Below are 25923 nucleotides of genomic sequence, written 5' to 3'. Positions count from 1 at the left end.
AACATGGTGCATCCCCATCTCTAAAAATACAAAAATTAGCTGGGCTTAGTGGTGTGCGCCAGTAGCCCCACCTACTTGGGAGGCAGAGGCAGGAGAATCGCTTGAACCTGGTAAGGGAAGGTTGCAGTGAGCTGAGATCACACCACTGCACTCCAGCCTGGGCATCAGAGTGAGAATCCGTCTTAAAAAAAAAAAAAATTAGCCAGGCATGGTGGTGGGCACCTGTAATCCCAGCTACTTGGGAGGCTGAGGCAGGAGAATTGCTTGAACCTGGGAGGCAGAGGTGGCAGTGAGCCGAGATCACACCACTGCACTCCAGCCTGGGTGACAAAGCTAAACTCCATCTCAGAAAAAAAAAAAAAAAAAAAAGAAAATGCCAAGTACACCAATATACTATCTCATGGGAGTCTTCAACACATATATTTAACACATTACAAACTGCCGTGTATAACGTCATAGGCTTGCTGTGATGACTGTGTGAAGACAGATTAGACCAAATGATGCCCAGAATAAAACCATTGCCAACTAGTGGGCCAGGAAAACACTGTATTACACTGGCTTTAGGACATGGAAACAGCTCTTCAGACATCAGCTTGCTTAATCTAGGCTTAAGTAAATAACAGCAATTAAATATACTGACAATTCATTGAAGCCTTTCCCAAGTGAGCAATGGTGGTAGACTTCTTCAATAGGTAGTAAGCAAGGGTTGCAGTATTAGTCCTGTGATGCCCACAGAGTGTCACTTAGATGACTTAGTTGATAGACCACCTTCATTGGAGATGTTTGTTATATTGTTCTGAGACATTGAGAAACGAGACTAAATGGCCTGGAAATAGGCTAAAATACTTCCAGGGGCAGAGAGCTAATGCAAATGAGTGAACTTATTAACTAGTAACTCTTGGCTATTGCTGGGATAGGACCATAGAGGGCCCTGCCCATTCTCTACACTTGCCAAAAGCATTCAAACTTACTTTTAAAAATTCTGCACAGGGACCAAAATCTACCAGTTGGCAACTTCTGCCTAATGCATATTCTAGCACTAATCAGAGTATGAAACAAATGCTTCAATGTGTTATGTTCCTTGTGCTGCTAAACAACAAAGCTTGGTGACAACCCAACATGAAGGGTATATTATATATTACACAGGATAGTTTGGGAATGAAAACATGGGTTCTGGAGTTAAACTATGCGAGTTCAAATGCCAACTGCACATTTCATTAGTAATGTAAATGTGGGCAAGTTACTTTTGGCCTTCCAGTTGACTCAACTACATAGAGGCTGATCCTCTTGTTGTTACAAGGATTAAATGAGATAATACAAATGTTCAGGCCAGGCCTTAGAACACAGTACTGAGTTAGCCATTTTTACATTCATAAGCTAAGGGGCTGAGAGAAGCTGACACATTTAGATTCATTGGTCCTACCAGTGAAGGAGCAGAAGGTATTCCAGAGGGCAGAGCTAAAGGAAATGTTTCAAAACAGGATCCTCACATTGTTCTGAATCCTATTTTAGTTCTGAAATTAAATCCAAAGTAAAGAGAGAGCACTAAATGAGGAAGGACAACATGGAGAACAAAATTCTTCCTAGATGAATTCCACTGTGTTACTTACAGGAAAGGCTTGCAACAGAGAAAGGGAAAATGAAGTTCTGGTGACACTCCTGGGACAAATCAAGTGCTGGCTCAAGTTTTCCCGTCATGTGTCTAATAAAGTTCACTGTGCCTGAGCTCTGCCTTTGTTTTTAATAAATGGTGTCAATATTTCCATTTATATCAGGTCTGCCAAAATGCTCCTTGGTCTTTTTAAGCTAAATGAGTTTGGTTTTTCTTCAAATACTAATTTTTCATTGGCAGCACATATAGAATGTAAAAGTGAAACAGTGAAATAAACTACAGGTAGAAAATATTCAGCTTAGAGAAAAACAGAATAAATTTTTTTTTCCCAAGTTTAAACATGGTAATGATGTGACCTTTAGCTATGGTAAAACTATTTGACTAAGTGGGTAAATGGAAATTAATGTCCTGGTATCTGCAAATAATCCAAGCCTTCTGAGGACTAAATCCATTTATTTCTCTATCCTTTCTAAGGAGAAAATCCTAACAGTGTGGACTTAGTGTGCCATTCCAGGTGGTAGTTGCTGTTTCAGTATTTTTGTATCAAAGTTGTTGTAACCCTATTAATAAATTATTTCAAGGTTAAAAAAATACCCAGGAAACCAAATTGGAAAAAGAAATTTTTTTTTAATTAGAAAGCAAGTTTACATATGGTTAAATGGTTACTAAAAGCTCAGTTGTAACCACTCCTAACACCACTAGCAGAACCTCAAGGGAGCTAAGAGCTCTTCCCTTTTCCCCTGTTAATTTCCAGTATAATGTAGCAGCACAATTATTTCATGTCACATTTAAGGAGAACAAGAACCAATTTATATAAAGTACAATTGTATATCCTTAAACATTCCACATAAACACACTGCCAAAACTCACTGGATATGCTGGAACTGGAGGACTTAAATTTCTACGTATTGTTTATTGCACCCAGAGTACTGGTTAGAATGCACTTTCTCTCTGTGAGGATCAAATGCAATAAGGTATGAGGGTATTTTTAACACTGTGAAGTACACACATATTATTATAAAATGCCATTTAATTGGAAGGAGTTTTCCATCATTGAAAGTCATAAATATAACTTTTAAAAGAATACTAACAGCTTTTACCTAGGCTCCTAAATGCTTGAAAATCTGAGACTGACTGGACCCACCCAGACACAGGGCAAAGATACATGTTACCATATCATCTTTGTAAAGAATTTTTTTTTTGTCAGTTTGGCCTTTCCTACTGCAGCCAGGTGACAGCTTAAGATGTCAGTCCCCAACATCTTCACACAGTGCCTTTATGACCAGTTTGGGGAATTACGATGGTAAGGGGAAGAGGCAGATATGAAGAGGAATGGTTAGGGGAATTGTCATTCATGACTCTGTGCTATATTACTTGAGGGGCTAAGAAAAATGTATGGTCAGTGAAACACAGTAGTGTACCCTTAAATGCCTTACAAAGGACCATCCATCCAGTCTGTGCTTTTGACTGTGTGCAAATATCAGTAATAGTGCTCCTGGGGGCTCAGATGAACAGAGAACACCAATCAACCATGACTCTGGAAGGAAAGCTCCAAAAATGAGAAGTCCTTCAACACCATTTCCCATTACTGTTCTCACCAAAACCAATGGCTATAAAACAATTTTGATTATTTATCTCCATCAAAGTGATTTGATTTGAGATAATCACACAATCTCAGGCTCAGTATGTAAAAATGTCAGAAGTGGCAGAAGTAGTAAAAGCAGCAGCTTCGTGCTGAAGACACCCATTTCCTCTGACTCCAGAGCTCCACCATCTGGTCTCAAGATTTTTCCCTCTGAGGAAACAGCTGTAGAGAGGTAGCCCAGTTCAACCTTGCTGAGACAGTGAACTTTGCAACCATACTGACACCTACTGACTTGCAGAGAACGCTGAGAAAGACAGTGTGCTTTGCAATGGTTAAGTCCACAGCTCCTGAGATTGCCTCGCAAGTCATCTTGGCATGAAGCAGAGCGGTGCATCAGAAAAACAGGACGATTCTGGTGAGAAGTGGCTTTTAGGAACAAAAGAGATGGCTCTCCTTCCCCCTTAAAGTCTTTTCTCCCCACCCTCAACATTTCATGAGAACATCAGTTCACAAATACTACCATCTTTTTCTATCACCACCCTCCCGGAGAAGGAAAGTTAAGGTTTTACAACTACACATGCTCAAGAGTAAATATCATCAGGAAAGCTCTGTACTAACAGGCAGGTTATTAAGACTCCCAAGAAATCCTCATAAGCTTTTCAATCTGAGGAAAATCCTGAGAAGGTAATTAGTAAGCACCACCTAGCGATGTGGTGTTGGTTTTGCTAGTTGTCAGTTTTTCCCATTCTTTGTTTTCTCAACCTCTTAACTTCCACTGAGAAATTAAAGTGGAAATAAGTTCAAAGAATCCTAAGCCTGATAGAGCTATAGGTGTCTCTTCATTTTATATTTCATATGGAGGAAGCTATTCTAGTTGAGAATTTGGTATAATAATTGAAAAGGTATGTATAAGGAAAATTTCTCAGCCTTTAAAAATCCATTACATTTTGATAAATAAAACTTGCATACTCATTCTGTAGTTTGTATAATAAAAAAATGTATTTCATTTTCCAATTTTTTTTTAACATATAGCCTGGTTAAGAATCATGCATATCCTTGTCTCTCCAAAGGATAAACTGAGCTGGCCCTTGGGCAACTACTTAAGAATTTAGTGTTGGAATGATAGCAGCAAATGTCAGCTTTTCAAAGATCCCACCCTAATCCAGTTCCAAGGTTAGGTCAGGAAGAAAAAAATAATTCCATCTTTCAAACACACATGAAACAAAGTCTTTTCCAACCAACGGTTGAGTCATAAACACAGTCTGTGCAACGGCACATACTTTTGGCTATGTTCACACAGTAAACCATAGAAACACACTGGCTCTGATGGCTACCTGCAGAAGACAGACTAATCCAGTGTTATTTAGTGTAGCCACGGGTGGCTTCTTCTGTCAGCAGGCCTTTAGAGATGCTTACCGTATGCCCGCAGTCCAGGAAGGACATGCCCAGTGCAATCAAACATTGCCAACCCTGAAAGACAAAACATGGTCATCATTCACCAGGCTCTTTGAAGAGCCATGACTGCTCACACAGCACTTCTCAAATGAAAACCTGCTCCCTTCCTTGAACATCCAGCTGTGCCCATCTTCTACCACCAAGGGTTGTACAAGTCATTCTCTCAACCCCACTCCCCCTTCAAAAAATCATCTGCCTTCCTCAACAAAGTTTGTCCATACTATTTTTAATATTGAATTTCTCTGTTCTTACTGCTTTGTGTCTGTGGTTTTCCTTTTTTTTTTTTAATCTTTATTATTATTTTACATTTTAGAGACAAGGTCTTCCTCTATTGCTCAGGCTGGAGTATAGTGGTGCAATCATAGCTCACTGAAGCCTCGAATTCCTGGGCTCAAGCAATCCTCCCTCCTCAGCCTCCTGAGTTGCCAGGATTACAGACGCACACCACCATGCCCACCTAATTTAATTTTTTTTGTAGAGACAGGGTGTCTTGCTATATTTCTCAAGCTGGTCTGAAACTCCTAACCTCAAGTAATCCTCCTGGCTCGGCCTCCCAAAGCACTGAAATTACAAGCGTGAGCCACCTCATCCAGCCTGTTGTTTGTTTCTTTTACCCAACTGTAAATTCTTGGAAGTCCACTTTTCCTCAGTCCTCCCCATGATGAGGAGAATGACTAACAGACTAATACAATTGGTGTAGTCTCCTCAGCTGCTCTATGAAGTTCCTGTTTTGAAGCTAAACAGCAGTAACCCACTCTAGAATCAGCCCTCTCCTCTAAAAATGGGTCTTCAGGCCAGACGCGGTGGCTCACGCCTGTAATCCCAACACTTTGGGAGGCTGAGGCAGGTGGATCACCTGAGGTCAGGAGTTTGAGACCAGCCTGGCCAACATGGCAAAACCCCATCTCTACGAAAAATACAAAAATTAGCCAGGCATGGTAGCACGTGGCTGTAGTCCCAACTACTCAGGAGGCTAAGGCAGGAGAATCGCTTAAACCCAGGAGGCAGAGGTTGCAGTGAGCTAAGATCGTGCCACTATACCCCAGCTTGGGTGACAGAGAAAAACTCTGTCTCAAAAATAATAATAAAAATGGGTCTTCAACAAACTCATTAGCCTTAGGCTGACTGAGGACAAACTGGCACCTTCATATCCAATTTGCATTCTGAAAGGATCCCCCTAACTTCTATAGTGAATTTTTAAAAACAATTCCTGTCAAGGACATATTCAGTTACTTGGTTTTCCTTGAAGTTAAGTTCCTAGATCATAGGGTCAGTACAGTCTTTGTGTGCCCAAAGTTTATTGGGAAGAAAAAAAGAAGAGATCTATCAATCTAGGAAATAATTTTTCAACATTTACTGAAGTGATTTTCTCAATAAAGTATCTAATGTGTGGCACACTGGTGTGGGGAAGTGTTCTAGAGATTAACAGCAGGTTTCCAGCCTCCATCTTTAGCCATTCTCTGCAGCAAAAATGGTATAAATTCTACTATTCCTTATCCCTAACCCCTGTGTCTTTTCAAAGAAACCTGTATAGAACAGGGAAATGGATCTGTTGTTATTTTGGCTGTTTTTCATTAATATAAGCAATGTTAAAGATTTGGAAAATAGAGAAGAATATATCTATAACCCTAGCTTCCTACAACAATTATATTGCCATTTTTATATAATTCTAGACTTTTAAAAAAATTTTTTATAATTGGAATATAAATTTTACATACCTTTTTCATGTAGCTATAGTTTTATAACCATGATTTTTAAAAATGACTCTAGAATGAGAGTCAAGGGGAGACTATCACTATTTACTTATTTCCTTGGAAGCTTGTAAGTGATGGAGCTGAGCGGGGCTGTGCGCCGCATGTGTCCCACCCCGAATCTCTAAATCACACTGCATGCCCCATTCTCCACCTCTGTTTTGTACCGTTCTCCACACTCTGTACTGCTACCCTTCTTTTAGTTCCTCAAACATACTATACTCTCTTGTTAGGAATTACTAAGAATGGAAACTACAGAAGTGACAGAAATTGGAAAATGACAAATCTTAGTAACCAAAGTGAATTTTATGGTTAGAAATATTTTGTAAACAGCTGATTTGACAATTCCATATAAACTGTCTCGATCACCTGGAGGTAGATTGTTATGTGCTCTTTTGGGTCTGTTCATTTCTCTTTTTTTGTAGAGACAGAGTCTTACTATGTTGCCCAGATTGGTCTCTAACTCCTGGATTCAAGCAATCCTCTCGCCTCAGCCTCCCAAAGTACTGGGATTATAGGCATGAGCCACTGTGCTCAGCCTGGGTCTGTTCATTTCTGAATGTCAGTGAACCCCACCTCTACCACCCCTGATACCTATGCCCCTGCTCTTCCAGGCTGGACTTACCAAGTACAACACAAAGCCCAGATAAGCGACACTGACCACAGCAGCCACCACATATAATGCCACATGTCCTAGGTCCCGGACATAAACCACTACAAAGTACATATTGATGGAACAGATGATAAGGACCAAGATTCCTCCTGCAATCCGCCAGCCTCTGTAAAAGAAATCAGCACAGTCACTGGTGGAATAATCCAACTTGGCCACAGACAGAAGAGGAAACAGGACGGGAATTACAGGCAGTTCAAAATGAATGGAAAAATTGTTCTTAATTTAAAAAAAAAAGATTCTTCATAAGTCTAAGTTAAATCACCCAAAGTTAGATGCTGACAGACAGGGAGAAAGAAGGGGGAAAAGACACCAACAAATAATCCCTAATATTTAAGTCCCTAGAGATGCAACAAGGCCTAGAAATGCAATGAGCCATTTTATTAACATTCCCAGAAATGCAACAAGTCACTTCAGATACCTAATATCCTTTAAAGATATACATAAAAGGTACTAACTTATGCCTTTCTTGTTAAGATCATTTAACAAAGAATTAAGGTGCCTCAAACTTCAGTGGCTGAAGCTGAAGAGTTATGCTGTAAAAGCTGAACTTTCTCTCCCCTCCAAATGAAAGACGTGCTTTCTCTTCCTTTACTGTATTCACAGTTTCCATTCTCTAAGCCAAAGAGGAAGCAGCTAGCAATCACCTCTCAAAGCATATCGCTTCCCTCTGTGTCTCACGTCTGACTGGCCTACTGCATGAAGATACCCTTTCCCCATATCAGCATCCCCTTTGGGAATGAAGAGGAGTACACTCACAGTCCATTGGCAAAGTCACTCATTACTGGCCGCAAGCTCGTAAATGTGAGGATGGGTATGAGAGCAAAGGGAAGCTGGAAAAGAAAGAAGATCAGATGGGATTACTATGGGTCCTTGTATCACCCTAGAGAACAGCACAATTAATCAAAGGGAAACATAAATGCTGCCCAACTACTCCATGAGAAATAATTATTCCTATCATCCCAACATGCTCGGGCATTATGCTGAATCCTGTAGAGCTGTCATGAACCTAGCATACAAACCTTTGTACGTGACCTGTCTCCTTAACCTCCACAGGACCTAGCGCAGTGCCCTATATGTTCATTTAACATTTGCTTGCATTAATGAACTACAATTTTGCGTCCCATATGCAAGTAAAGTTCATAGTTCCCATTCAACAGGTTTAAAAAACCAACTATTTCTAAAATGCTTTTAGATGCCAAGGAGTTCATATACATTTACTGCAGACCACAACCATGCCTCTGTCTTCCTCTCAGTATCCCGCCAGCACCCAGCTAGGCTTGGTACCTAAGGGCAGTACATAATGCTACCTGAATAACTAGGATGTGGGTTTCCTCAGATTCCTCCTCACCTGTAAGCTCTGTAGAACATTCAGAAAGTCATTCATCCCTGTTAGATGCTCTACATCTTGGAAGACAGCAACAAGCAGAGTGGGGATGATGGCAATAGAGCGAGTCAGAACCACTCGGGCAAAGCGTGACCACTTTAGGTTCAGGAATCCCTGGAAGAAAACATAGGAGCAGATGACTCTCTGCAACAGGAAACAAAAAAAAAGTTTTGGGGACGTTCAGGAGAGACCTCAGAAGAATGGGATTAAGTGACAAAAGGGGCCAGGCGCAGTGGCTCACGCCTGTAATCCCAGCACTTTGACAGGCCAAGGCGGGTAGATCACTTGAGGTCAGGAGTTCAAGACCTGCCTGGCCAACATGGTGAAACCCCATCTCTACTAAAAATACAAAAAATTAGCCGAGTGTGGTGGCCAGAGCCTGTAATCCTAGCTACTCGGGAGGCTGAGGCAGAAGAATCACTTGAACCCGGGAGGTGGAGGTTGCAGTGAGCCGAGATTGTGCCATTACACTCCAGCCTGGGTGACAAGAGTGAGACTCCATCTCAAAAAAAAAAAAAAAGAAGAAAACAAAAGGGTTGTGTTATCTCCCTCTATCCTATACCAGCACATACCTCCATGACAAACTGGCCAGAATAGGTTCCTGTCATGGTGGAGCTCTGTCCTGCAGCCAGGATCCCCACTGCCCAAATGTAGAGTGCAGCAGGCCCAAAGTAACATCCCAGCACAACACCCTGTGAGAGGCCAAGAAGAAGGATATGATTGTGTCAATCATCTGCTCAGACAATATCCAAAACAGCAGTTCCCTGTGGCATTTCTCCTTTCTTTGCTATGCACCACCAACACCAAGTGCTGTGCTGGGCACTGTGCCAGAGGCTAGGCTCAAGTCCTGACCTCATTCTAGAAGCTTTCAATCTAAACTTTACTGGATGCTCCTTCGTTTCTCTGCCTAGTCCTTTCTCTTCTCCAAGCTCCTAAACCTCCATCTTAAAATATTAAAAAAAAAAAGAAGAGGTCTACACCACACTCCCCAAATTATATTCCTTTACACACTATTCTGGAAAATGGCAATAGAAGTACAGGGAAATATCAAATAAATTTGTGAAATGCTACACACTATATATTCTACTGTTGGAGGATCACAATGTAACCAGCATAAAAGAACTGAGAGACTCCAGTAAAAACACTTTACTAAGAACACTTTCTTGGGGCTGGGTGGGGTGGCTCACACTTGTAATCCCAGCACTCTGGGAGGCCAGGGTTGGAGAATCCCTTGAGCCCAGGAGTTTGAGACAAGCCTGGGTAACATGGCAAACACCCTGACTCTACCAAAAAAAAAAAAAAAATACAAGGCCAGGCATGGCGGCTTACACCTGTAATCCCAGCACTTTGGGGGGCCGAGGGGGGTGGATCACCTGAGGTCAGGAGTTCGAGACCAGCCTGACCAACATGGAGAAACCCCATCTCTACTAAAAATACAAAATTAGCTGGGTGTGGTGGCGCACACCTGTAATCCTAGCTACTTGGGAGGCTGAAGCAGGAGAACCACTTGAACCCAGGAGGCAGAGATTGCAGTGAGCCAAGATCACGCCACTGCACTCCAGCCTGGGCAACAAGAACAAAACTCTGTCTCAAAAAAAAAAAAAAAATTAGCCAAGCATGGTGGTGCTTGCCTATAGTCCCACTACCCAAAAGACTGAGATGGGAAAATCACTTGGACCAGGTAGGTGGAGGCTGCAGTGAGCCATGATCGAGCCACTGTACCCCAGCCTGGGCAGCAGAGCAAGACCTTGTCTCAGAAAAAAAAAAAAAAAAGCTGGGGTGTATACTGCATCTTTTTTTTCTTTTCTTTTCTTTTTTTAAAGACAGAGTCTTACTCTGTCGCCCAGGCTAGAGTGCAGTGGCCCGATCTCGGCTCACTGCAACCTTTGCCTTCCAGGTTCAAGCGATTCTCGTGTCTCAGCCTCCTGAGTAGCTGAGATTACAGGTGCCCACCACCACACCCAGCTAATTTTTGTATTTTTGTTTTTAGTAGACACAGGGTTTCACCATGTTGGTCAGGCTGGTCTTGAACTCCTGAGCTCAAGTGATCCACCCGCCTCAGCCTCCCAAAGTGCTGGGATTACAGGCGTGAACCACCGCACCCGGCCTGTATCATGTATCTTTTCAACTGATCCTCTATTCCTTCCCATTTCCTCCAAAATGCTTGTCTGGTGTCTGGAACTCTGAAATAAATGACACTCCAGAGGAGAGATGCTCATATCTGAAGTGAAGTCACAAAAAAGACCACATACTATGCTAAAAATATTGATTCAGGAACAAAGATCACAAATCCAAACATGCTTACCCCTTTGTAGATGTCCACAGCCAGTGTCGAGTTATCTTTAGGAAAGAGGCCAGCATGAGGACTGCTGGTATTTGTACAGACTTCAACCTAGAACCCAAAGCAATTCAAGAGCAACTTTTGTTTCAAAAGCAAGGACCAAGTAAGAGCTCTCCTACATATCATACACAATCATCTGTGAGAGGCAGGCTGGAGGGAAAACACTGGATATATGCTGTGACGTGGGCAGAGACTGGCAGCAATGTCATCTAGGATCTTCCTCTACAATCCTTCTACACCCACAGGTCATCAAAAATCTTTACTGAGTTACAGTGTGCATGGTAATAATGTACAAACGCTGGGGTACTTTAAATGATGACAGGAGGAGAGCCTCTGAAGAAGGCTTCAGACATGAGAGAACACCCAGAATAGAATCCTCAGTCAAAGCAGACAGAGGAGTCAGAGGTTCCATAGATGGGAAACAAATGGTGATCAAAACTACATAGGCAGGCCAGGCACAGGAGCTCACGCTTGTAATCCTGTACTTTGAGAGGCCGAGGCAGGCGGATCACTTGAGGTCAGGAGTTTGAGACCAGCCTGGCCAACATGGTGAAACCCCATCTCTACTAAAATTACAAAAAATTAGCTGGGTGTGGTGGCAGGAACCTGTAATCCCAGCTACTCAGGAGGCTGAGGCAGGAGAATCGCTTGAACCCAGGAGGTGGAGGTTGCAGTGAGCCAAGATTGTGCCACTGCACTCCAGCTTGGACGACAGTGCAAGACTCCATCTCAAAAAAAGCACTACATAGGTAATCAGAAATCAAGATTGATACAGAATTCAAAATGACAAGACAAAGTCTGTCATCATCACAGTTTCTGTTTTCTGTTTGTTGACTACTCCCAAACAAAAGCTGAGAAAGAGGGTCCAGGCTTGGTCAGCCCCATACTGTAGACTCTGACTGGTGCACGGTGATTTTGGGGGGCAGAGGAGAAGCTAGAGATTATTTCTCCTGAACATTAACACTAGAATGAGGTATTTTCCTTCCCCATCCCATTGCAGTCTTCACTTTACCCTCATATTCACTACCACCCATAACCCTGGTTTACTCACCACCTGCTCGTTGGTTTTCCCAAAAAATGCTTCAGCAAAGACTGAGACAACAAAGACATTGATGATGAAGGAAACAAAGAGTGCAATGCAGGATTCAATGAAAAAGTACTTATTGGCTTCTCGAACTTCCTGCTTATTGTTCCGGTTTACCTGTCTAGACTAGAAAGATAACAACAGCAGTCACTTTTTGACCAGTTAGAACAAGTTTCCTTGTGACATTTCAGGAGTTTGGAGTCAGCTGAGAGATTTAGGGGACAAATAGTTGACCAGACGAAAAGTGAGAGATCCAACACTCACCTACATCCTAGTTCACTGAGCAATTAAGAACTTCGTATGGGGGGAGAAGAAAGAACTTCATGCCCTTTCGTTGAACTGTACATTCCCCAAAGAGGGAACAGAGACTACGTGACTACTGAGCTCTCAGTTACTCTCAGTGGCTGGAAGGACCACTGACCTATAAAAACGACCTGATTTCAGTCCTAAGGTGTGCATATACCTATTTATAAAGGTTTCTGAAATCTCCCAGCAAACTACTACATAATACTGACGGTAAAAGCCTGTTTGGGCTCCTTTACTCCTGACCTCCATAAGGCCACTCGAGCTTTTGAAATTTAAACACAAGAGACTTGATGCACTTCCAAACTTTTATGAAGAACTTTAGTCCCAGCTGGGTGCAGTAGCTCAGGCCTGTAATCCCCGCACTTTGGGAGGCCACTGTGGGTGGATTGCTTGAGCTCAGGAGTTCGAGACTAGCCTGGCCAACATGGTGAAACCACATCTCTACTAAAAATAGAAAAATTAGCCAGGCGTGGTGGTGCACGCCTGCAATCCCAGGTACTCGGGAGGCTGAGGCACGAAAATCGCTTGAACCCGGGAGGCAGAGGTTTCCAGTGAGTAGAGATCACGTCACTGCACTCCAGCATGGGCAACAGAGACTCCATCTCACTTAAAAAAAAAAAAAAAAAAAAAAAAAGAACTTTAGCCCCACCTGCTTTATGCAGTTAGTAATCTCTGGTCAATTTGGTGATAAAAACAGCATCTAAGTATATGGAGTTTATAAATGTCCAGGCTTGGAAAATACCTTGCTCCTTCATGGTCCTAATAATTGTAAACTAACTTTGTGTCCCTTGCAATTAAAGGAAAAGATCCCATGAACTGTCTAGGAGGTGAAGGAGATAAGGGCCTTGCTCACCTTGACTAAGGCAGAATGCAGGTACATGTTGTGTGGCATGATGACAGCTCCCACGATGCCCACAGCCTGTTCAATCTGTGGAGTGCGACAGCCTGAACAGGATGGTACGAACATGCCCTTGAGTACCTGGCTCTGGCTGGGTTTCACTGTAACATACTACATACCAACATAACAATGATTAGCCTTTACAGGAACGTGAAACAGGGGAGTAACATAGTACTAGGGAACAGTTAGCATCCCTTATCCCTTACAATCCCTTCTTCTTTCTTTATTTTTATATTTTTTGAGATAGGATCCTTCTCTGTCACCCAGGCTGGAATGCAGTGGCATGATCACAGCTCACTGAAACCTCAATCTCCCAAGTTCAAGCAATCTTCCCACCTCAGCCACCCAAAGTGCTGGGATTACAGGCCACCACACCTGGCCACAATCTTTTCTTCTGCAACTACCTCAGATAATGAGGAATATAGAATCATCACAGGACCAAGCAACATAAGGGGCTTACTACCAGGGGCCAGAGAATTCAAGACCGAGTATCCGGATAGTTTACAACACATCTTAGATATATGAAACAGATGTGTATGATACACAATTAATTTCTAAAGAAAGGGCTGGGTGCGGTGGCTCACGCCTATAATCCCAGCACTTTGGGAGACCAAGGCAGGTGGATTGCTTGAGCCCAGGAGTTCAAGAGCAGCCTGGCAACACAACAAAACCTTATCTCTACAAAAATTATCTTGGTGTGGTGGTGCATACCTGTAGTACTAGCTACTAGGGAGGCTGAGGTGGAAGGATCACTTGAGCCCAGGAGGTGAGCTGAGATCGTGCCACTGAACTCCAGCATAGGCAATAGTGTGAGACTCTGTCTCAAAAAAAAAAAAAGGCCAGGCACGGTGGCTCATGCCTGTAATCCTAGCACTTTCGCAGGCCAAGGCGGGTGGATCACCTGAAGTCATGAGTTCAAGACCAGCCTGGCAAACATAGTGAAACCCCGTCTCTACGAAAAATACAAAAATTAACCAGGCACAGTGGTGGGCACCTGTAATCCCAGCTACGTGGGAGGCTGAGGCAGGAGAATCACTTGAACCTGGGGGTGCAAGTTGCAGTGAGCCAAGATCGCACCACTGCACTCCAGCCTGGGTGAAAGAGGGAGACCCCATCTCAAAAAAAAAAAAAAAAAAGAAAGAAAAGAAAAAAGAAAAAGCTGCTAAGGGACTTGTGGTTATTAGTAATTCCTATGAAATAGGCTCAAAAATATACAACCAGGGCCAGGCACGGTGGCTCACACCTGAAATCCTAGCACTTTGGGAGGCCAAGATGGGCAGATCACTTCAGGTCAGCAGTTCAAGACCAGCCTGGTCAACATAGAGAAACCCCATCTCTACTAAAAATACAAAAAGTTAGCCAGGCATGGTGGTCCATGCCAATAATCCCAGCTACTTGGGAGGCTGAGGCACAAGAGCCACTTGAACCTGGGAGGCGGAGGTTGCAGTGAGCCAAGATCACACCCACTGCACTCTAGCCTGCATGACAGAGCAACGCTCTGGCTCAAAAATAAATAAATAAATAAAACTCTAAAAATTAAAAAAGAATATAGAATCAATTTTTATTATCCATACGTAGCATACTTTTGTTCACTCATGTTCATTTAAAAATCACTTGCTGTTTGCCACTAGTACGTGTGTAATGAGACTCATCCTTAAACACTCTCATATCTACTCTTCCCCAGTTCAGTATTTCTCTTGGAAGCCTTAGGCCAAGAGGCATAATCAACTCATAGATTACATATATTTTTTAAAGTTCAGCCAGACCAGTAAGCAGAAATCAGTTTACAAGAATTGTACAAAGAAAGGTGCTAGTACTGCAAATAATGTTAGTGACTCTAAGGAGTTTCTGGGTTGGGGCACAAACCAGGAAATATCCAGTATATTTCATATAATTCATTAACTGTTTTAATATTGGGAAAGTTCAAGCTGCAATTAATATAAACCAGGATGAGCAAAAGCAGAACTCCTCTAAGTTAACAGCCAAGAATAACCCTGCAACCCCCTCCTTAATTAACCCTATCCATGGCTGTTCTGTTGTCAGATGGTCAACTTGGGACCAAGGAATCTAGTCTGGAAAGCCCTAAAATATCTAGTCATTTTAAACCTGGGAGTCCCTACAGGCCTTTCTGCACACTAATCTTTGCTATGGATCATATTCCTTTAAAATTGGCCCAGGGAAAAAATGGCTTTTTGTTGATACACCTACTATAAGTGAACCATACTAGCATTATTACTGTCTTTTATAATAAAAGGCTAAAAAAAAAAAAACACAAAAACTTATTTTAAGAAGCTAACGAATACTCTGTACCACTTGCCTCATATCCAAATGTGAGGGCCATAATAGTGATGAGAAAGCCAAAAAATGCTTCTAGCTTCCGCAAGCCTAAAGGAAAAAAGGCAGCAGTGAGCTCAGAGAAGGCAGACTTCCCCATCTGCCACATGACAGAGAGCAGCTCCTTTGACCCTCCCATTCCCACTCTCCTTACCATATTTGTCCAAGAAGAGAAATACAAAAGTATCTGCAATGGTGATGAGAACGCCACCCCACAGAGGAATCCTAGGTCAGAGATGAGATATGGAAGTCAGAGAGACAGAAAGAAAGGAAACATCGAAAAACACTCTTTTCCCAACAGCTCTCCAGATAGAGAACATTTGGAGAAGCTAGGATTTGAGGGAGGAGGGACAATGGCGGAAAACCAAGCCTTGGGTAAAGTGGGGTAACAGCATCAACTGAATTACATTCATTTAAACTTTGATTGAGAGTCTGCTATGTCACTCTTAGGATACAAAGCTGAAAAGTTTGGGTCTTACCCTCATGGAGTTAGACAGATAGAATTTTATAGGATTAGACAGACAGTATCCAGTGGGGGCTGGGTGTAGTGGCTCACGCCTGTAATACCGGCACTTTGGGAGGCTGAGGCGAGCATTTCTAGACCTGAGGTCAGGAGTTAGAGACCAGCCTGGCCAACATGGTGAAACCCCCGTCTCTACTAAAAATACAAAAATTAGCTGGACATGGTGGCAGGTGCCTGTAATCCCAGCTACTCAGGAGACTGAGGCACAAGAATTGCTTGAACCTGGGAGGCGGAGGTTGCAGTGAGCCGAGATCACACCACTGCACTCCAGCCTGGGTGACAGAGAAAGACTCTGCCTCAAAAAATAAATAAACAAATAAAATTTTAAAAAAAGATAGTATCTAGTGGCATAAAACGACATACAAATCAATAATTGCGACACAAAACGCCACATATTCTAATAAAGGTAAGCATAACCCACCATGGGAAATGGAAGATGTAGGGTCTACATCTACCAGGGTAGAAGAAATTGTTTCCAGAAAGGTTCCACAGAAGAAATAACAATTGAGTCTTCAAAATTAAAAATGAATTGGGTTTTTGTTTTTATCTCTACTTCAAAATCCAGCAAAACACTGATTACTTTCTAGAGGAAAACCCCTCACCTTCCTACAGACAGAAGATTGATGGCAATGGCTGAGCCAATGACTTCTTGCATATCTGAGCCGATGATAGCCAACTCCACCATCAGCCACAGGATGATTCGTGGGACCTAACACCAAACAGTAGAAAGACATGGTTCTGATTAATCATTTCTAAAAAATTCCTCCACAATTTGGAATTCACATTTTGGCACTAAACCATAAACAGTCCTTTATAAGCCTCTAGACTAGAGAAGAAATACCAGAACGTGCCTCCACTTGGCCGATCACTGCACTGTGGCTCTCACCTGGAGAAGGAAAAGTGTGCTACCACGTGGCAGAGCCTGTGAACGAAGGTCAAGGCAGTAATTCATCTTACTTTCTTCTTTTTCCTTTCTACTTGAGGAGAACGTAATTTCCATTTACTAATTTCCACTTAATTTCCTAAAAACAACCCTAAAAATTTTAGAGGAGAATAAGGATGCCAATACAGTCCAAATATGGGTCAAGAAAGAATATTAAATGACTGCAGAAGAACACATCTATCCTGACCATAGCTGGGAAGGCAAAACAAACATGAAAAGGTTGGGGTCAGGCCGGGCGCGGTGGCTCACACCTGTAATCCCAGCACTGTGGGAGGCTGAGGCAGGTGGATCACCTGAGGTCAGGGTTCAAGATCAGCCTGGCCAACATGGTGAAACCCTGTCTCTACTAAAAATACAAAAATTAGCTGGGCATGGTGGTGCAAGCCTGTAATCCCAGCTACTCGGGGGGCTGAGGCAGGAGAATTGCTTGAACCTGGGAAGTGAAGGTTGCAGTGAGCCGAGATCGTGCCACTGTACTCCAGCTTGGACAACAAAGCAAGACTCCGTCTCAAAAAAAAAAAAAAAAAAAAAAAGGTTGGGGTCGACCAGGCACAGTGGTTCATGCCTGTAATCTTAGCACTTTGGGATGCCAAGGTAGACAGATCCCTTAAGCCCAGGAGTTTGAGACCAGCCTGGGCAACATGGCAAAACCCCATCTCTACAAAAAGTACAAAAATCGGGAGCAAAATAGGAACTTATGAACACACAGACAGAAACAACAAGACTACTTGATGGGGGAGGGTGGGAGGAGAGAGAGGAGCAGAAAAGATAACTATTGGGTACTGGGCTTAATATCAGGGTGATGTAATAATATGTACAACAAATCCCATAACACGTGTTTATCTATGTAACGAACCTTCACATGTGACTGCTCTGCCTACAGAATAGCCTTTCTTTATTCCTTTATTTTCTTAATAAACTTGCTTTCACACACAAAAAAAAAAACCTTCACATGTATCCATCTCCAAACCTAAAATAAAAATTAAAGAAAAAAAAAAAGTACAAAAGTATCCAGGCATGATGGCATACGCCTGTAGTCCCAACTACTTGAGAGGATGAGGCAGGAGGACAGCCTGAGCCCCAGTGGTCAAGGCTGCAGTGAGCTATGCATGCCACTGCACTCCAGTGGGCAACAGACAGAGCAAGACTGTCTCAACAAACCACCACCATAACAACAGAAAAGGCTGGAGTCACCTTTAACGTAATAATAATGCCCAAGCAAGTGAAAAAGAACAGGTATGCAAAAGGACTCAAGGGAAGATGGTTGGAATTGGGTGGCATATAATAAAGTCAGAAGCTAATCTGGCCAAACAATACAGCTGAAAATAAAATTTAGTTATTTAGTTAGCCAGAAAAAACACCTCCAGATAGCTAATATCCAAAAAATGTGTCAGGTCACCCGTGGTAGCTCACACCTATAATCCCTGAACTTTGGGAGGCAGAGGTGGGAGGATTACTTGAGCCCAGGAGTTCGAGCCCAGCCTGGACAACATGGCAAAACCCTGTCTCTACAAAAAATTTTAAAAATAGCTGGGTATTGTGGTGCACACCTGTGGTCCCAGCTAATCAAGAGACTGAGGTAGGAAGGCTGCTTGTGCCTGGGAGGTCAAGGGTATAGTCAGCCATGATTGTGCCACTGAACTCTAGTCTGGGTAATAGAGCAAGATCCTATCTCAAAAAAAAAAAAAAAAAAAAAAAAACAGGCCAGGCACAGTATCTCACATCTGTAATCCCAGCACTTTGGGAGGCTGAGGCAAGCGAATCGCTTGAGGTCTGGAGTTTGAGATCAGCCTGGCCAACATGGTGAAACCCTGTCTCTACTAAAAATACAAAAATGTGCTGGGTGTGGCGGTGCGCACCTGTAATCCCAGCTACTCAGGAAGCTGAGACAGGAGAATCGCTTAAACTTGGGAGGTAGAGGTTACAGTAAACCAAGATCACACCACTGTACCCAAAGCTAGACTTGGTCTCAAAAAAAAAAAAAAAAAAAAAAAAAGCAGGGCCAGGCGCAGTAGTTTACGCCTGTAATCCCAGCACTTTGGGAGGCCAAGGCTGGCAGATCACAAGGTCAGGAGTTTGAGACTAGCCTGGCCAACATAGTGAAACCTCATCTCTATTAAAAATACAAAAATTGGCCAGGCATGGTGGTGCGCGCCTGTAGTCCCAGCTACTCAGGAGGCTAAGGCAGGAGAATAGATTGAACCCGGGAAGCAGAGGTTGTGGTGAGCTGAGATCATGCCACTGCACTCCAGGCTAGGCAACAAAGCGAGACTCCATCGCAAAAATACCAAAACAAGGGCAGGTGCAGTGGTTCACGTCTGTAATCCCAGCACTTTGGAAAGCCGAGGTGGGCGGATCACAAGGTCAGGAGTTCGAGACCAGCCTGGCCAACATGGTGAAACCCCATCTCTGCTAAAAATACAAAAATTAGCCAGGCATGGTGGCAGGCACCTGTAATCCCACCTACTCGGGAGGCTGATGCAGGAGAATCGCTTGAAACCAAAGGCGGAGGTTGCAGTGAGCTGAGATCACGCCACTGCACTCCAGCCTGGGTAAAAGAGTGAAACTCCGTCTCAAAAAAACAAAAACAAAACAAAACAAAACAAAACAAAAAGCAGGCTGGGCACGGTGGCTCATGCCTGTAATCCCAGAACTTTGGGAGGCCAAGGCTGGCGGATCACCTAAGGCCAGGAGTTCGAGACCAGCCTGACCAACATGGTGAAACCTCATCTCTACTAAAAACACAAAAATTAGCCAGGCATGGTGGCACGTGCCTGTAATCCCAGCTAGTCAGGAGGCTGAGGCAGGAGAATCCCTGGAATCACCTCACTGCAAGAGGCAGAGGCTGCAGTGAGCCAAGATCACACCACTGAACTCTAGCCTGGGCAACAGAGTGAGATTCTGTCTCAAAAAATATATATATATTATTATTACGAAGTAAGCAACTATTAACATGTACGAAGAAAGAGAAGCTAGGCTTGGTGCAGTGGCTCATGCCTGTCGTCCCAGCACTTCGAGAAGCTGTGGTGGGAGGACTGCCTGAGCCCAGGAGTTTGAGACCAGCCTAGACAACATAGCAATACCTCATCTCTACAAAAAAAAAAAAAAAAAATTAGCTGGGTGTGGTCGTGCTCGCCTGTGGTCCCAGCTACTTGGGAGGCTGAGGTAGGAGAATCGCTTGAGCCTGGGACGTCAAGGCTGCAGTGAGCCATGATCACATCACTGAACTCCACTATGGGAGACAGAGTGAGATTCCGTCTCAAAAAATAAAAAGAAAGAAAGAAAAAGAAGCTAGAAGGATTATAAATTACCAAGGTTTTGTTTGTTTTTTAAAAATTTTATGGGTACATAGTAGGTGTATATATTATGGGGCATATGGGATATTTTGATATAGGCATATAATGTGTAATAATCACATCAGAGTAAATGGGGATATTATCAAGATTTTTTTATTTTTTTGAAAAGCAGATAAGGATACTTTTTGCTCACACCCAGGAAAAGAAACAAAAGACAAAGCTAAGTTAAAAATATCTTCCAGACATAGTGTTCATTCTTACCTTAGGCAACGGTAAGAAAGGCCCAAAATGTCCAGAAGGAAGCTGCAGAGGACAGTGTAGCCCCCGGGGTGAGGGGAAACTGAAAAATAATTATTAGCAAATCCAAAGATCTTGTCACATACAGTATGTAGTAAAAGGAAAATAACTTACTTTTTCAAAGTGATGGCAAAGTCAAACAAAAAAAGAACATATATAAAATGCAAACTGATGGAGTAACATGAAGGTATGAATAAAAGTGCTTAGAGAGAGTATCCTCCTCCCCATGGGCTGGGCATTGCTAGATACTGGAAGCCAGAGTGAATGGTAACACAGTTTTTCTAAGAAAACCTTCTAGGAAATGCAAGTCTCAAGTTAGATTTTGAAGGAGGGGGAAAACATGGCCTGGCAGCAGGAGAAGCTACAGTATTTCCGTTGGTACCATCCGTCTTCAGGGCCACTGACCCCCAAGTCCTTGACTGTCTCACTATAGAATGAGGCCAGCACATACTGCCAGACACAGATTCCTATGGCATGGGTGAGAGACAAACAGGACAATACATTGCTCACCTTGGGATACTGACGGTGACATACTTCAGCAAGATGCAGCCCAGTGACCACTCCCAGTCTAGCTGCAAGCCGCTGGAGCAGGAGCCCCACAAGGGTGGCCAACAGAAGGATCCAGAGCAACTAAGAAGAACAAAATCTGTAACATTCATTGAACAACTGAGTTTTTGTTTGTTTCTTTGTTTAGTTGTTTGGCAACATGAGTGGTAAATACTGCATTCAGAAAAGAGCCCAGGTGGCCGGGCACGGTGGCTCACGCCTGTAATCCCAGCACTTTGGGAGGCCGAGGCAGGCGGATCACGAGGTCAGGAGATCGAGACCATCCTGGCTAACATGGTGAAACCCCGTCTCTACTAAAAATACAAAAAATTAGCCAGGTGCAGTGGCGGGCGCCTGTAGTCCCAGCTACTCGGGAGGCTGAGGCAGGAGAATGGCGTGAACCCAGGAGGCGGAGCTTGCAGTGAGCCGAGATAGTGCCACTGCAGTCTGGCCTGGGCGAAAGAGCGAGACTCCATCTCAAAAAAATAAAAAAAAAAAAAGAGCCCAGGTCAAGAATCAAATGACTTGAGTTCTATATCAGGTTTTGCACATGAGCTGCTAAGTCACCTTGTACCTTTCTGAGCCTCAGTTTCTCCTATATGCAGTTTCTCCTTTGTTCAAGGAAACTATGTGGATGAAAATAAGACCAAATGGAAAGTACTTTACACATAAGAGCCACTGCCAATGAAGTGTATCTGCATGTAGCCCCTGAGGCTACTATCCAACATGCAGGGTGGAGAAAAGGATATGAGAGTGTATTGTGTGCTTTAAAGGACAGGGGTAGGACTAGATGTTCACCTTAAATCCAGCCACTGCTCCAGACTGCAAATCGGATTCAATATTTCCTGGATCCAGGTAGGCAATGCTCATAAGAAAGCCTGGTCCGGTGAAAGCCCAGAGTTTACGAAAGCTAAAACAAGAATGCTATACAAGAGAGCAAAAAGATTAAACTGAACATCACCATTGAACTACTGATGTAATAGATCTGTTATCACATATGAAGCAACAAAATCCAGCCTCACAAGAAAAAAGGATTTACAATGTCAGATATTGCATGTGTCCAAGTTTCACCTCCATCTTACCCACTTTTTATTAAGAAGCTGGCCACTTCTCTGTCAAAGTCAAAGCCTTTCCCTTACCTGCAGGTTCCATCAGCCTCTTATTCTAATACCAGAATAACAGTATCAGTACCTCTGTGCCCAAACACTTCCCAAAAAGGACAAGAGCCACCATTTTAAAAAGGAAACAAGCCAGGTATGGTGCTGTGTGGTGTGTGCCTATAGTCCAACTACTTAGGACACTGAGAGCAAACAAAAATAAAATTCTAAGCTCCCCCAACCAACTGAATGGATCCTCTTGTTGACCAAGGGCATTCCAAAGAAAACCTGAAAAACTAGTTCAGGCCATGATGGGAGGGAGGGGTCAGACAAACCTCATTATACCCCCTTCCCTTTGGAATTCAGACACAAATGACCAGCATTAAAACAGAGATCTTGGCCAGGCACAGCGGTTCATGCATGTAATCCCAGCACTTTGGGAGGCCGAGGCGGGCGGATCACCTGAGGTTGGGAGTTCGAGACCAGTCTGACCAACAGGGAGAAACGCTGTCTCTACTAAAAATACAAAATTAGGTGGGCGTAATGGCACATGCCTGTAATCCCAGCTACTCAGGAGGCTGAGGCAGGAGAATCGCTTGCACGCAGGAGGAGGAGGTTGTGGCGAGCCAGGATCGCACCACTGCCCTCTAGCCTGGGCAAGAAGAGTGAAACTCTGTCTCAAAAACAAACAAATAAAAACCAGAGATCTTAAAACTGACAAAGCAGATTCCTTGTAGCAATAACATGCCAAATTCCAACCTGACTCTAGCATAGCATCACATGACAGATAACAGGCCCTGAAAGAAATCAGAGTATTTTACTCCAAGATATATTTCTTTGTATATTTTGAAATGACCCTGCAAAGCTGTCTCTCATGAGCAAAACCTAGAATATGTAGAGAATCTCCTTCCGTTTTCAGGTCTTTTCCTGATCCAGGAGAGAATTAACTAGGAGTCTGGTACCTTTTTAAGTCTGATAAAAGACATTTACATCTATTTTCTCTGAAGCTTGTTACCTAGAGGCTTCACCTACATAATAAAAACCTTGGTCTCCACAACCCCTCATTTTAGACACTCCACAGCCCCTCATTTTAGACCAGGTCTTTAGAAAATAACTCTTTCAACCAATTTCTTTTTTTTATTTATTTTTATTTTTGTAGAGACGGGGTTTTGCCATGTTGCCCAGGCTGGTCTCCAACTCCTGGGCTTAAGCAATCCTCCCACTTTAGCCTTCAAAGTAGCTGGGACCACAGGTGTGCACCACTACACCCAACTAATTTTTTTTTTTTTTTTTTTTTTTTTACTTGGAGACAAGATCTCATCACGTTGCCCAAGCTGGTTGGTCTCGAACTCCTGGGCTCAAGCGATCCACCCGCCTCAGCCTCCCAAAGTGCTGGGATTACATGCATGAGCCACTGCACCCAGCCTCAATCAATTTCCAATCAGAAAATCTTTAAATCCACCTTTGACCTGAAAGGTGCCCCCTCCCCACTTCAAGTTGTCCCACCTTTCCTGATGGAACCAATGTACATCTTACATATATTGGCTGATGTCTGCCTGTAACTTCTGACCCCTGAAACGTATAAAATCAAGCTGTAACCCAACCACCTTGGGCACTTGTTCTCGGGACGTCCTGGGGCTGTGTCACGGGCCTTGGTCACTCATATTTGGCTCAGAATAAACCTCTTTAAACATTTTACAGAGTTTGACTCTTGTTTGTTTGTTTGTTTGTTTTGAGACAGAGTCTCACTCTGTCACTCAGGCCGGAGTGCAGTGGTGCGATCTTGGCTCACTGCAGCCTCTGCCTCCCAGGTTCAAGTGATTCTCCTGCCTCAGTCTCCCGAGTAGCTGGGATTACAGGCACCCACCACTACACCCAGATAACTTTTGTATCTTTAGTAAAGACAGGGTTTCACCATGTTAACCAAGCTGGCCTTGAATTCCTAACCTCAGGTGATCTGACTGTCTCGGCCTCCCAAAGTGCTGGGATTACAGGTGTGAGCCACTGTGCCCGGCCTGTTTTGTTTTGGTTTTTGGTTTTGAGAGGAGGTCTCATTCTGTTACCCAGAGTGGAGTGCCATGGCATGATCTTGGCTCACTGCAACTTCTGCCTCCTGGGCTCAAGTGATCCTCCCACCTCACCCTCCCGAGTAGCTGGGACTACGGGTGCATACCACCATGCCCAGCTAATTTTTGTATTTTTTGTAGAGACCCGGTTTCGCCATATTGGCCAGGCTGGTCTTAAACTCCTAGGCTCAAGTGATCCTCCTGCCTTAGCCTCCCAAAGTGCTGGGATTACAGGTGTGAGCCTGGGCCCTGCCAGAGTTTGACTCTTTTTCATCAACAAACAAGAGGAAGGATAGCTTGAGGCCAGGAGTTCAAGACCAGCCTGGGCAACATAGTGAGACTCTGTCTCTAAAAATAAAAATAATGAGCCTGGCATGGTGGCATGCCATCTATAGTCCCAGCTACTGGGGAGGCTGAAGTGGGAGAATCACTTGACCGCAGGAATTCAAGGCTACAGTGGGCTATGGTTGTGCCACTACACTGGAGCCTAGATGACAGAGCGAGACCGTGTCTGTAAACAATATAGATAGATAGATAGATAGATAGACAGACAGATAGATAGATAGATAGACAGACAGATAGATAGACAGAGATATATATAGATAGGGGTGTGTGTGTGTGTGTGTGTGTGTTACAGTCTTCAGAGATTGCCAGCCAAAATTAGACCTGAGGCTGCTGAACTTGAGCCATCCAGCAGATCTTTCACTCACAGGTTTTCCCCAGACAAGTGTTCTCCTCCAAGGACCTGATACTAACCTCCTCCTCAGGAATGGAGATCTTCTCATTAAAGTAAGTGGCAAAGTACTCCTCTGAGTCCCCAGGGGACTGTGGAAGAGAGGGATTACTATAGGCAGGGTTGATGGTACCAAGACTGGCAGACTCCCCATGATCTCCAGAAACACTGTCTGAATTAACAGATTTGAAAATAAATTAGTAAAAAATGAACAAAATACAGTAACAATTCATCCTTAGTATACTGAAATTAAATAGTTTAACATCTAAATGCACAAGAGACCAACCTGACTCTAGCTCAATTTATTTTGAATAGTTTATTTTTAATGTACATTTTAGAATAAGTAATACATTCACATGGTTAAAAATTCAGGAAGTAAAAAATTTAGTCTACACTAAAAAAGTTATCTCCCTCCCCCTCCCTAGTCACTCAATTCTCTAGATCAGTTTTAACTCACAGTGGTTTTCCTACTTCCACACTTCTACTCTTACTTGCGAATTTTTAGAGCTATTTCATTTTCCTCTAAAAACACTGACATATGAGCTCAAAATATTACATTCCCAGACCAGCTCCTGGTAACCTAAAATCCTAGCTTTAAAAGAAAAGAACTAGGCCCGTCTAGCGAAATGTCCTCCCCACCTCCTATATTTGGTAGGACTTACTCAAAGAATCGACCTTGGACATTATACCTCTGTCAGACTTCTCAAAAAATGTGCAAGTTACAAATCCTGCCACAGTTCAGGCTAAACTCTGAAGCTGCAGCAAAACCACCAAGCAGGAACCCTTTGTACTCTGACTAAGGCTTGTGGTAACATGCCGCTGCTCACGGGGTACTGGCACCCTCATGATGGCAGGGCTCATCTCAGACTGATATCACCGTTTCCCTGAGTTCTGCATTTTGCAGTCAATCTTAAATACTGGGAAGCAGAAGGTCTTGGAGAAAAGGGATAACCTGCCAGAAATACACAGAGCCTAGTTTGCTTCAGCCATCAAATGGCT

General features: G+C 43.3%; 1 protein-coding gene across 14 annotated transcripts in view; it reads right to left on the bottom strand.

Moving 5' to 3' along the window:
- The window catches only part of SLC11A2 (solute carrier family 11 member 2), a 71871-nt gene that overhangs the window by 4104 nt on the left and 41844 nt on the right, over window positions 1-25923 (bottom strand). For 12 of the 14 annotated variants that reach the window (XR_009211684.1, XR_009211683.1, XR_004246245.2 and 9 more), the window contains 14 exons: window positions 24948-25096; window positions 21827-21952; window positions 20993-21112; window positions 16549-16655; window positions 15578-15648; window positions 15407-15474; window positions 13045-13200; window positions 11853-12011; window positions 10766-10852; window positions 9033-9152; window positions 8425-8574; window positions 7833-7906; window positions 7029-7182; window positions 4614-4667 (listed from right to left, as the gene is read on the bottom strand). Coding sequence is in view for 11 of the 14 variants with exons in the window: in XM_058433641.1 (XP_058289624.1) it covers window positions 4614-4667; window positions 7029-7182; window positions 7833-7906; window positions 8425-8574; window positions 9033-9152; window positions 10766-10852; window positions 11853-12011; window positions 13045-13200; window positions 15407-15474; window positions 15578-15648; window positions 16549-16655; window positions 20993-21112; window positions 21827-21952; window positions 24948-25096 (1595 nt within the window). In the remaining 3 variants the exon portion in view is untranslated. Of the gene's footprint in view, window positions 1-4531; window positions 4668-7028; window positions 7183-7832; window positions 7907-8424; window positions 8575-9032; window positions 9153-10765; window positions 10853-11852; window positions 12012-13044; window positions 13201-15406; window positions 15475-15577; window positions 15649-16548; window positions 16656-16832; window positions 20441-20992; window positions 21113-21826; window positions 21953-24947; window positions 25097-25923 lie in introns of those variants that run through there. The other 2 variants (XM_058433642.1, XM_032144425.2) reach the window with 2 other exon arrangements.

The sequence above is a fragment of the Hylobates moloch genome, unplaced genomic scaffold, assembly GCF_009828535.3.
Source record: "Hylobates moloch isolate HMO894 unplaced genomic scaffold, HMol_V3 SCAFFOLD_22, whole genome shotgun sequence".
NCBI lineage: Eukaryota > Metazoa > Chordata > Mammalia > Primates > Hylobatidae > Hylobates > Hylobates moloch.
This window is presented reverse-complemented; position numbering and strand designations above follow the sequence as displayed.